General features: G+C 34.6%; 1 protein-coding gene across 1 annotated transcript; it reads left to right on the plus strand.

Moving 5' to 3' along the window:
* Positions 1–1,763: 1,763 nt before the first annotated feature.
* On the plus strand, positions 1,764–9,614 carry gdap1 (ganglioside induced differentiation associated protein 1). Its single transcript, XM_073830992.1, has 6 exons — positions 1,764–2,032; positions 2,437–2,629; positions 4,734–4,907; positions 7,496–7,590; positions 7,803–7,917; positions 8,851–9,614. Exons 1-6 carry the CDS (start codon positions 1,886–1,888, stop codon positions 9,201–9,203), a joined length of 1,077 nt encoding a protein of 358 aa, XP_073687093.1. The 5' UTR covers positions 1,764–1,885; the 3' UTR covers positions 9,204–9,614.
* The last annotated feature ends 4,401 nt before the right edge of the window (positions 9,615–14,015 follow it).

The following is a 14,015-nucleotide window of genomic DNA, read 5'->3' on the forward strand; positions in this document are numbered from 1 at the left end:
CTGATAAACCTGAAAATATTCTACTCAGCTGTTTTCAACATCATAATAATAATAAAGTTTTTTGAGCAGCAAATCAAAATACTAGATTGATTTTTGAAGGATCATGTAACACAGAAGACTGGAGTAATGATGCTAAAAATTCAGCTTTGAAATCACAGGAATAAATTACAATTTAAAATATATATAGATAGTAAAAATATTAAAAAAAAAATTGCTGTTTTGCTGTACTTTGGATCAAATAAATGCAGCCTTGGTGAGCAGAATAGACTTCTTTAAAAAACATTAAAAATCTTACTGTTCAAAAACCTTTGACTGGTAGTGTATTAACATGAACCTGGGATGTATGATAGAAATTTGTGTATTTCCTGTGCTCTTTTATTTTCAGAATGACATTTTGAAATGTGAAAAACAATAAAATACATTAATAAATTATTTATTTATTAGGAAAATTCCATATACATTACTTATAATTTTCACTTTTAATTCAGTGTGTTACTTCCCATTTCTATTTGTAATTATTTGTGAAATTTACTAGCCATTTAAGTAACCTATTTTTTTTTACATAATATATACTATTTTTTATGTTTATCACATACACATAATATTTTTTAATTAATGAAAAAAAGGGTTAGAGTGTTCAAAGAACAGTTAGACCACAATAGACCATAGAGTCATGGTCAGGTTGCTGAAAATGATGCATTAGCTGTGATACAAGCATAAAAAAGTAGAAATGTAGACATAGGCCTGAATTTGTTAAAATCTTCCAACTCTCTGACAACTTTGTCTGCCAACTAGAAACATCTACTATTTTTGTTCTAGAAAGTTCTTTAGTTTTATAAGACCAGGGGCCTGGAGTCCACTAGGGGGCATCAGAATACTTCCAATGTCCTTTCTTTTTAATAAATTGCAATAATCTAATTTGATTAAAACACTATGAACTGCCGAGAGGTACTACATGACATCATGTATCTTAATATAATTTTTCCTAAATTTAATTAGTCCACACAACTACATTTTTCATTGAAAAGCACATTTCTTGCAATGCCTGGAAGCAAACAATTGGTATTGGCAGACAATACAATCAAACATTGGGTCTACTAAAACAAATTGTCAATTTATGTGTTTTACATGCAGGTAATAGTTTACAAATAATATACTATTTGTAAAAATGTGGCATAGTTTCTTTGTATTGTGTGATTTTATTTTAATAGTAGGCTATTCTGCATATTACAAATTATGAAAAATAAAATATAACATACTCAAGGCAAAATTTTCAATCTTCTCAACAGAAAAAAATAAAAAATAAAATTAATTCTTAACATGTTATACCAAAAATCAACGTCTTAATGTAATTTAATAGGGAAGATAGTCTACAGAGACATCTGTTGGTTAATTTAAAAAGTGCGCTTGTGATTTATTGTCTTCAACCATGAAAATGCATATATTGTATGTATTTTTTAAAAAGCTGTTAACTGTTTTTATTTTTATTTATAATTATTAATTATAATTATCAAATCAAATGATTGAAATAGCAAAAAAGCAAAGCATAAATATCTAATTTGTATTTATATTAGCTTAATTTCATGATTGTGAATGTGGATAAGTGTCCTTTAAGAAGTTGGGTACCACTACTGGAGGCTGCGCCGTTCGACACATTGGCTGTGTTTCAAAACCTAGTGAGCTGACTACCTAGACAGCATCTGTGGGCATCATAGAGACGTGTAGCTACCAGCTTCAAGACGCGGTGAAATACACGGGTGCGCGCCTGTCATTTCAATAAACACTCCAAGCGCGTTTCATGCGTAAGAATGCTGTACGCGCGTAACACGCACAAACATGCCGTCGAAGGCAACTAGGTTTTGAGACACAACCAGTTACTGATAAAATGGCGGTGGAAAACATCGGTGAATCTCAGGATGAGAAGGAAATTCTTATTAAGTCACAGGATAGCGGCGAGGTTGCCGAAAAAGCGAAAGACAAAGAGTCCAAACTGATTTTGTATCATTGGACTCAGTCATTCAGCTCTCAAAAGGTAAGCGATCCCATAATTCAACATGAATGGCGTGGGCAGGCCAAGAGCATCAGGGTGGATGCAGCATCTGAGTTGTTGTTTTGATTATGATATGCACATCTTTCAAAAACCGGGCATTATTTGGATTATTCCTATTCATGTGGCTGTCTGAATTAAACAATTGCTGATTGACAGCTTGTTAATTATTCATAAATTATACATTATTAATGATGCGTAAAGGATGCAAGTGTTGAATTGCTGTAATTACAACTGTATTGTAGAATTGTAAAACAAGAGCATAGCCTGCTGTTGTTTTCTTAAACAAGATGAGAGTATGAGTGCACAATAACTGCTGTCTCAGTTTTTCTTTGGTGTCGTTTTCTAATGTATCGCCCAAACAAAGGTACATTGTGTTTCTGTCATAGGTGAGACTGGCAATAGCTGAGAAAGGTCTTAAGTGTGAGGAGTATGATGTGAGTTTGCCACTGAGTGAACACAATGAGCCCTGGTTTATGCGTCTGAATCCCACCGGAGAGGTTCCTGTGTTGGTTCACAATGACAGTGTCACCTGTGACCCCACACAAATCATGGACTATTTGGAGCAGAACTTCTGTGATGGTAAACACTTAAAATTTGGGGTTAATGTCATGTGTATTTACATTAGAGAATGCATGAATTACAGTGTAAATAAAAGGGAATATAATGCTGATGAACCCTCTGATGCCTGGCATCCATCACATTTCTTTAAAATCCTTTCAATCATTCAGTGTGTGATGTTACATATATAATAATAATAAATACCTTTATATGTCACTTTTTTTGTTATTTATTTAATTTAACACAAGCTAACCAAGTATCTCTAGACTACCAGTCAAACATTTATAACAGTTAAGATTTTTTTGGATTTGTGAAAAAATCTCTTATGCTCACCAAGTATGCATTTATTTAATAAAAAAGAGTAATTTTGTAAAATATTATTAAAATTTATTTCTGTTATGGCAAAGCTGAAAAGTCATTGCTCCAGTTTTTAGTGTCACATGATTTTTAGAAATCATTTTAATATGCTAATTTTCTACTTTTTGTTCAGCAGGGATGCATTAAATTGATCAGAAGTGACGGTAAAGACATCTATTTATAATGTTACAAAAGATTTCTATTTTAAATAAACACTATTCATTGAACTTTCTACTTATTAAAGTCAAACGTTTTTGAACAGTAAGATTTTTGATGTTTTTAAAGAAGTCTCTTCTGCTCACCAAGCCTGCATTTATTTGGTCCAAAGTAAGGAAGAAGAAAAAACCCTGGAAAAATTTAAATATTTACTATTTAAAATAACTGTTTTCTATTTGAATATATTAAAAAAAGTAATTTATTCCTGTGATTTACAGCTAAATTTTTGGCATCATTACTCCAGTCTTCAGTTTTACATGATCCTTCAGAAACATTTTTTATTACTATTTATTATCAATATTTAAAACAGTTGAGTATTTTTTTCAGGATTCATTGAAGAATAGAAAGATCCAAAGATTAACATTTATCTGAAAAAAGTATATTTTGTAAGGTTATACACTATATACACTATACCATTCAAATGTTTGGAGTCAGTATAATTTTTTTTTAGGAATGAAATGACAGAAATTAATATTTTCACTTAAAAAGGATTATTTAAATTGATAAAGTTATGATAAAGACATTTATAATGTTACAAAATTTCTGATAAATTTCAGATAAATGCTGTTCTTCTGACCTTTCTATTCATTTTTCTAAATTCTACTCATCTGTTGTCATAATAATAATAATAATAAAACATTTTTTGAGCAACAAATCAGAATATTAGAATGATTTCTGAAGGATCGTGTGACTGCAGTAATGACGCGAAAAATTCAGTTTTAAAATCACACCTAAAATTACATTTTAAAATATACTCAAATAAAAATATTTCAGAATTTTACTGTTTTTGCTCTACTGTGGCTCAAATAAATGCAGGCTTGGTGAGCAGATGAGATGTCTTTAAAAAACTTACAAAGAAAATCACAGTATTATAGCTTAAACAAAAATACTGAGCAGCAAAAACTGATAATGAAAACAACCATTACTAATAATTGAGCACCAATAATAATTAAGCATCATATCAGCATATTAGAATGATTTTTGAAGGATCATGTGACACTGAAGACTAGCATAATGGCTGCTGATTTTGCAATCATGAGTACATTTCATTTTAAAATACATTGAAATAGAAAACAGTTCTTTTAAATTACACAATATTACTGTTTTGTCTTAGTGATTTAATAATTCATGCAACAGAGGGTTCAATAAATGTATGACTAAACAAATTAACTCCTACACCTGAATACATAGTTAATAAACGCATTGAAAACACTCCATTTTCCATTTCCATAATGTCTGTATTAGATGTCAGCTGATTTCCAATGTTAATAGCTGGAATTGTTTAGTACTGCAGGTTTATGTTTGTTTATTTTGATGTGGAGTGATTTTGCTTTTTCAGTGCATTTGTTATCTTCTTTTCATTTGGTTGCATTTATGTTTGCATGTACCATGTTGCGTTCAGCATGCCTGTGTTGAAATTTGGATAACATGAGAGGCACTGAAGGGTGAGTCAAAAAAATTTGCCCTGGAGAGCAGCTCATGTAGATTGCAGCTACATTTTTTGAGTCATAATGCCTACTGCATATGTGCTTTGTGCCCTTCTCTGAATCAGAGCAAACTCCAAAGCTGATCCCAGAAGAGGGAAGCACGTATTATCATCGAGTTCAGCATTACAGAGAACTGCTGGACTCCCTGCAGATGGATGCGTACACCCATGGTTGCATCCTTCACCCAGAGATCACCGTAGACTCCCACATCCCAGCTTACGCCACCACCCACCTTCGCAGTAAGACGGGGACTAAGCATAATATTAACATGAAAACTTCCATTTTTGTAAATACTGTGAATTAACGGAATAGTTCTATCAAAACAAAATTTTAATTGTACTAACCCCGAGGCCATCTAAGATGTAGATGAGTTTGTTTTTCTTCAGAACAGAAATTTTGCATTACATCACATGCTCACTAATGGATCGTCTTCACAGTGAATGTGCACCGTCAAAAAGAAAGTCCAAACAGCTGATACAAACCCACACGATAAAAACCCACATGATTCCAGTCCATCAGTTAACATCTTGTGAAGTGAAAAGCTGCATGTTTATGAGAAACAAATCAATCATTAAGGCATTTTAACTTTAAAACATTGCTTCTGGCCAAAATACCAGTCCATAATCCATCACATAATATCCATCCCCTATAGTCTTTAATACAAAATTTACTAGTAAAATACATACTAGTTTAGAATTGTTTTGGATTGTAAGTGGTGCTTGATCTGTGCATATTTCTCTCACAATTCCAATGTATTGGAGAAAGCAATATTACGAACAGAGAAATTGTATTTAAGCTACAGGAAATGGTTAGAAGTTAAAAACGTGGATATAATTACGGATATAATTAGGCAGCTTTTCGCTTCACAATACATTGAAGGAGAAGTTTACTTCCAGAACAAAAATGTACAGAAGATTTTCTCACCCCCTTGTCATCCAAGATGTTCATGTCTTTCTTTCTTCTGTTGTAAAGAAATTATGTTTTTTGAGGAAAACATTTCAGGAATTCTCTCCATATAGTGGACTTTTATAACGCCTGCGAGTTTGAACTTCCAAAATGCAGTCTAAATGCAGCTTCAGATGGCTCTGAACGATCGCAGCCAAGGAAGAAGGGTCTTATCTAGCTAAACGATTGGTTGTTTTCTAAAATATAGACAATTTATATGCTTTTTAACCTCAAACGCTCGTCTTGTCTAGCTTTGTGTGTACTCTGTGTATTTCGGTTCAATACAGTTAGGGTATGTCAAAAAAATCCCATCTCATTTTCTCCTCTAACTTGTCCTATGTAGCTGTAGAATTACCAACCTAGTATTTACAAAGTGAACATGCAAAGATCAAACCCCTTTCCAAAAAAAGGTAAAACAGCGATGTAGGATGATTTTGAAGTTGGAGAAAATGAAATGTGAGTTTTGCTACATACCCTAACTCTCCTGAAACGGATACATGCAGAGTACATGCAGAGCTAGACTAGATGAGCATTTGAGGTTAAATAGTAAGAGAGAGTATACTTTTTTTTAAAATAACCAATCGTTTCACTAGATAAGACCCTTCTTCCTCACCTGAGATTGTTTAGAGCCTTTTGAAGCTGCATTTAAATGGCATTTTGGAAGATCAAGCTCAGGGGCACCATTGAAGTCCACTATATGGAGAGAAATCCTGAAATGTTTTCCTCCAAAAAACACAATTTCTTTACTACTGAAGAAAGAAAGACATGAACATCTTGGATGACAAGAGGGTGAGTAAAGTGTCTGTAAATTTTTGTTCTGGACTGGAGTTGTGTCAATTACTGTGATGTATTCATTAGCTGTTTAGACTCATTCACTGTGGAGGATCTGGTGAGCAAATTATTCAATGCTAACTCATCTACATTTTGGATGGCTTGAGGTCTGAGGGTGAGTAAATTATTAGAAAATCTAATTTTTGGATCTACTATTTCTTTAAAGGAGAAGTTTACTACCAGAATTAAAGTTTCCTGATAATTTACTCACCTCTGTTTGATGTAAGATGTTCATTTCTTTCTTTTTCCAGTCGAAAAGAAATTAAGGTTTTTAAGGAGAGCATTCCAGGATTTTTCTCCATATAGTGGACTTTAATGGTGGCATCAATGGGTTGAAGGTTCAAATTGCAGTTTCAATGCAGCTTCAAAAGAGCTCTACCCAATCCCAGCCGAGAACCAAAGGTTCTTATCTTGCGAAACGATCAGTCATTTTGTAAGAAAAATTCAAATTTATATACCACAAATGCTCGTCTTGCACTAGCTCGACCTCACACATTACATAATCACAGAAGTAGGCAGAAGTACCAACCCAATGTTGGTAAGAAAGTCAAACCCCTTTACAAAAAAAGGTAGACCAACAATGTCAGATGATTTTGAAGTTTAAGGAGAAAATGACATGGCATTTTTCACGCTATCCTACCTTTTGTAACTGAAGTACACAGAAGAAGAACTAACCGTGTCCAACGTGACAACATAATGAGTGAAAAGCTGGCGCAAGGCATACATGTGTGGTCAAAAAGTATATCAATTTGTATTTTTTTAAGAAAATGACAGATAATGTCACTAGATAAAACCTTTATTCCTCAGTTAGGATCGTGTAGAGCCCTTTGAAGCTGCATTGAAACTTCAATTTGGACCTTCAATCCATTGATGCCCATTGAAGTCCACTATATGGAGAAATATCCTAGAATGTTTTCCTGAAAGAAACAAAAATCAGAGCAACTGAAGAAAGAAAGACATGAACATCTTGGATCACATGGGGGTGAGTAAACTATTAGGAAAATTTCATTCTGGAAATGAACTAATATGCTCTTCGATTTCTGTTTTACAGCACAGATTTTAAACACAGAATCTGAGCTTAAGAAACTAGCAGTGGAGAATCCCGATCTCAAAGATGCTTATATTGCAAAACAGAGACGTCTGAAAGTAAGTAAACATTCACGCAGTACTCAGTTTCAGTTATTCATATGATTGGCCTTTCTGGGCATCTGCTCTTTGTAGCACAGTACCCAAGACCTTGGATGAACTTAGTCATTTTATTCCTCTGAGTATGTGTTAATTTAGATTTCAGTCTTGTTTACAATGCCAAGGAAGTGATGCTGAATGTCACGAAATGCTATTTGTGTAAATCTCTCTAGAGTAAATTGTTTGACCATGACAACATGAAGTACCTAAAGAAACTCCTGGATGAACTTGAGAATGTTCTGGATCAAGTCGAGACTGAGCTGCAGAGAAGAATTGAGGAGACACCAGGTGAGAGAATTTTTGGTTGAATAGTCAATGGTTTACTCACCCCCATGCCATCCAAGATGTTCATGTCTTTCTTCCTTTAGTTAAAAAATGAAGGTTTTTGAGAAAAACATTCCAGGATTTTAGACTTCAATGGGGATAAATGGTTGAAGGCCCAAATTGCAGTTTCATTGCATCTTAAAAGGGCTCTTCAGTTGAGGAATAAGGGTCTTATCTAGTGAAACGATTGGTAATTTTCTTAAAAAATACAAATTTATATACTTCATAATGTGCATTACATGATCACGTTGGAAGTCATGCATGGTTAGTTTTTCTCATTTACTCCGAAACAAAAATGTTAGATAGGGCACAAAACTCGCATTTTCTCTTCCAACTTCAGAATCTTTCAACATTGATGTTTTACCTTCTGTTATAAAGGGCATTTGAGTTTCTTTGCATATTCGCTTTTTAAACACTGGGTCAGTGCTTCTGCCTACGTTGTGTATGCATGATTAAGTCATGCGCAAAGTTGAGCTAGTGCAAGATGAGCATTTGTGGTTAAAAAGTATATACATTTTAATATTTTTTTGCAAATGGCCAATTGTTTTGCTATATAAGACCCTTATTCCTTGGGTGGGATCATGTAGAGCCCTTTGAAGCTGAATTGAAACTGCAGTTTGGAAGTTCAACCGTTGACTACCATTGAAGTCCACTCCAATTTCTTTGCAACTGAAGAAAGAAAGAAAGAAAGAAAGAAAGAAAGAAAGAAAGAAAGAAAGAAAGAAAGAAAGAAAGAATAACATGAATGTCTTGGATGACATGAGGTCGAGTAACTTATCAAAAAAAATTATTCTTTAAGTAAAATAATCCTTTAAGAATTGAGAAAATAATTTAATAATTAAAACATAAAAAAGAGCGTTCATTAAAGCAATTCCAAATTTCATTTTTTTTTTTCAGAAGAGGGCAGTCAGCAGACTTGGCTCTGTGGCGAGTTCTTCAGCATTGCTGACGTCTCCCTGGCTGTCACCCTTCACCGCCTCAAGTTCCTGGGTCTGTCCCGTCGGTACTGGGGAAATGGGACCCGGGTCAACCTGGAGACCTATTACGAACGTGTCCTGAACCGGCCGGCTTTTCGCAGAGTGCTTGGACACGTCAATAACATCCTCATATCTGCTGTGCTGCCTACCGCATTCAGGGTGGCAAAGAAAAAGGCTCCAGCCTTTGTTGGTGCCACTATATTGGTTGGCTTGATAGGGGGCGCCACTTACCTGGCTTTCACTTATTTTAAAAGAAGACTTCTGGTGTCTTGAAAAGGCTATTGGGACTCATTTAACATTGCTCTGTCTTGTCCTATGTTTATTATCACATTCGGCTCGGATATGCTGTAACAGTTTGATGATTGTTGCACAAGAAGCACTTTTTGCCGTAATAAGAAACAAAACCGTTTGAAATCAGATACAATGCAGCTTTTCATTGATTATTCAACAGACTTAGACAACAGACAGTAAATGGCTTCATTTCATGCAGCGGGTCCTTCATGATCATTGTGTTTTGTGCTAAAATGTCTGTACTAATGTCTGGTCACAATTACAGTAGAAGCATTAGTATGTTTCATCAATTCAGTCATGCTTTTCACTTAATAAATCAAAGGATATACAATACTATATGCAACAATTCTCTGTGGAGAAAAGTCAAATATAATAAAGCATTTTTCTCAGTTATCCAAGTGTCTGTTTTACAGCAATTACAGTATTGTGTGTGTCTTAAGTAGCACAGGTATATTTGTAGCAATAGCCAAAAATACATTGTATGGGTCAAAATGATCGAATTTTCTTTTATGCCAAAAATGTTCCATGAATACATTTTGTAAATTTTCTACCATAAATATATCAAAACCTAATTTTTGAATAGTAATATGCTTTGCTAAAACTTAATTTGGACAACTTTAAACGTGATTTTCTCAGTATTATTATTATTATTATTATTTTTGCACCCTTAGATTTTAGATTTTCAAATAGTTGTATCTCGACATCAATGGAAAGCTTTAATATAAATCTATTTAAAATAGTATGACCTTATGATTGGTTTTGTGGTCCAGGGTCACATACAGTAAATATTAATTCAAAAAAATAAACAGCAGGGTTGATAGATTAGTAAACACAATCTAAAACTAATCTGGGTATTCCAATTGAAGTAAATTTTAAATAAAATAAAAATGAACAGGATCTTAAAACATTTTAAATAGATATTGCTTAGGCTATATTTTATATTTTTCAGGCAGAATTTCTGTGAAAGAAATAACCCTGATTTCATGTGATATGCTGGGATATCAGTCATGACAAAAAAAACAAAAACAAAAAAAAACAAAAACGCTTGGCTATTGACATTCTGCTCTTGTGTATATCCTGTGGAGCAAGTGCTCTGGCAGCCTTCAATCCCACAGCCTCTTCATCTCTGGCAGCAAACAATTTCACTGACGCTGCCTCCAAAATATCTCACCGATGTGGCAAACCTTCCCAAAACGTTAAAGTATGATGCAGCCAGGAAATTTAAAATTGTTGAACTGTTGTTGAACTGAAATACTGTGTAGTATCAGAATGTTTCATTACAACTATGATGGATTATTTTGGTATTTCTACACTTTTGTTTGTCTAAGGTAGATTTTAGTTTTATACTTCATTTAAACACATATTTACACGTTTTTGCCCTAAACCATTTCCACAGACCCTTGGGAACTCAGTTTGAAAACCTTACCCTATAGAAACATTTAATTAATAACCTTAATTAGAATACAAACTAGATCAATTTATACACTTTAAATGGATTGTTCATCCAAAAATGAAAAAATACCCCATGATTTACCCACCCTGAAACCATCCTACTGTAGGTGTATATGACTTTCTTCTTTTCAGATTTTCCAAATACAATTGGAGTTACATTAAAAAATGTCCTAGATCTTCCAAGCTTTATAATGGCAGTGAATGTCGAAATTTTGAAGCAAAATAAAGAGCATCCATTCATCATGAAAAGCACTCCACATATGTCCGGTGGGTTAATAAAGGCCTTCTGAAGTGAATCAATGCTGTTGTGTATGAAAAATATCCATATTTAAAAGAACAATATGTACCTTTCGACACTAGAGATGGGACTCTGGTGGGACAAAATTTATTAACATCACAGTATGAAGCAGGGTGGGGCTGAAAGTCATGGAAGCAAAACAAGGATGCTGGATCGACTGCTAATGAGAGACGAGTGCGATACACGGCTCGAAAACAGCAGAGCTTTTATTATGCCACTGTCGATCGTTTCTGCTTTTTCCGGTCGTATGTGAGGTAAAGCAGCGCTGTTTCATCATACTAGATACATTTGGGTGTGCTAAAAGTTCTGTTATAATGCTACTCTGTGCATTCATCACCTGTCTAATAAAACACATATCATATTAAAGAATATTTGGTGTTTCCATGTTTTCTACAAAACAAAACAAAAATAATCGAGGGTAAGCATTAAGCATTCTTAGAAACATTTGGGATAATTTAAGTACACTAGTCAACAAAATATATATATATTTTTTATATTTACATATTGTGCCTTTAAAACCGTATAAATCGTAATCTCTAGCTTCCACTAACTGTCGAACGCATATTCACAAGAGAGTGACATTCCAGCGGATGACGTAGGATGTAGGCGAACATGGCAAGCTGGTTTAGCCTAAAGTATACTAGTAGGAATTGAATTATAGAGCTCTCTGATTGAATTGTTACTAGTAAAAATGAAATTATGACGTGTAACGCATAGTATATTTTAGGCTAAAATGGCTTGCCATAGACGAATGCAGAAGCTCATTGTAGAGAGCAAAAAAAAAAAAAACACTGGTCACAAATTAGAAGTGCAAAATGAGGATTTGTAAAGAAAAATGTTGGAGGATTTTGATATAATCCAAGGGGACACTGATTTTCTTTTAAGTAAACACAACTTGGTTGCATATTCTCACCAGAGTTTATGCTACACCTACATCCCACATCATCCGCTGGAACGCCACTCTCTTGTGAACACACCTACGACCGTTAGCAGAAACTAGAGATAGCAGTTCAAAGTTTTAATTATTGATATTTTTCTTACACAAACGCATCAATTTGCTTCAGAAGGCCTTTATTAACCCCTCGGAGCCATTTTATGATGGATGGATGCACTTTATGGCGCTTTTCCACTACACAGTTCCAGCTCGCCTCGGCTCGCCTCGGCTCGACTCGACTCGGCTCTGTTTGGTTTTCCACTGTGTAAAAGTTGTACCTGTACCGGCTTCCAGGTACTTTTTTTCGTACCACCTCCTGCGAGGTTCCAGGCGAGCTGAGGCGATACTAAAATGTGACGTGAAAACACAGCAGACTGCTGATTGGTCAGAGAGAATCGTCACTATTCACTGCGTCATCATTGCACGCGCCAGCAACAGTATCCAGAAAGAATAACCCCGCCATTTTTAAAAAGTTTGGCCAGAGATTGCGTGACATATCCAATCCATTACATATTATGGCAACTCGGAAGAATACGCCGTGGTCAAACGAGGAGGTGCAGACAGCGGGTGTGTGTCGCGTAGAAGATTACGTCACGGCAGTTTCTTGCAGCGTCGCTATGACAACCAGGTACTATTGTGGAGGTACAGGTACAACTTTTACACAGTGGAAAACCAAACAGAGCCGAGTCGAGCCGAGTCGAGTCGAGCCGAGGCGAGCTGAGGCGAGCTGGTACTGTGTAGTGGAAAAGCGCCATTATTGTACTTCAACATCCATTTACTGCCATTTTAAGCTTGGAAGAGCCAGGACATTTTTTAATATAACTTGGATTGTATTCCTCTGAAAGAAGAAAGTCAAACAGACCTACGATGGCTTGAGGGTGAGTAAATCATGGCATAATTTTCATTTTTTAGTGAACTATCCCTTTAAATAACTAGTTTACATACCTTTATACGCTTTATACCCTGAGATACAGTTGAGATCAAAAGTTTACACAAACCTTGCAGAATCTGCAAAACGTTTATTATTTTACCAAAAACAGAGGGATCATACAAAATGCATGTTATTTTTTATTTAGTACTGACCTGTATAAGATACTTCACATAAAAGACCTTTACATGTAGTCCACAACATATAGATACATATAGTAGCAGAATTTTTAAAAATGACCCTGTACAAAAGTTTACATTCACGTAATTCTAAATACAGCTGTTTTATTTTATTTTATTGTTTGTGTTTAGTGATAGCTGTTCATGAGTCCCGTGTTTGTCCTGAATAGTTAGAACCAGCTGTTCTTTAGAAAAATCCTTCAGATCCTTTGGTTTGGTTTCAGCATTTTTATGTATTTGAACCCTTTCCAACAATGACTGTATGATTTTGAGATCCATCTTTTCACACTGAGGACAACTGAGGGACTCATATGCAACTATTGCAGAAAGTTCAAACGCTCACTGATGCTTCAGAAGGAAACGTGATGCATTAAAAGCCAGGGGGTAACTTTTGAATTTGAAGATAAATTTAACTTATTTTGTCTTCAGTGAAATCTTCTGTAGCTTCTGAAGGACATCCAAATGGAAAAATGTATATATAATATTTAGACAAAAGAAGAAAAAACGTACACATCTTCATTTCTGTTCAAAAGTTTTCATCCCCTGGCTCTTAATGCATCATTGTTTCCTTCTGGAGTATCAGTGAGCGTTTGAACCTTCTGTAATAGTTGCATATGAGTCCCTCAGTTGTCCTCAGTGTGAAAAGATGGATCTCAAAAACCACACAGTCATTGTTGGAAAGGGTGCAAACACACAAAAATGCTAAAAGAATTTGTGAAACCTGAAGGATTTTTTTCTAAAGAACAGCAGGCAGTTTAACTGTTCGGGACAAACAAGGGACTCATGAACAGCTATCACTAAACAAAAAACACAGCTGTGGATCATTCAGGAAACAACACAGTATTAAGAATCAAGTGTTATGTAAATTTTTGAACTTTTGAGTCATTTTTATAAATTCAACATTATTTTCTCTTGTGAACTATATGTAAACATCTTTTATGTGAAATATCTTATTCCGGTCAGTACTAAAAAAAAAAATAATAATAAAAAAATAATAATAATA

Source organism: Garra rufa, chromosome 24, assembly GCF_049309525.1.
Source record: "Garra rufa chromosome 24, GarRuf1.0, whole genome shotgun sequence".
Classification (NCBI taxonomy): domain Eukaryota; kingdom Metazoa; phylum Chordata; class Actinopteri; order Cypriniformes; family Cyprinidae; genus Garra; species Garra rufa.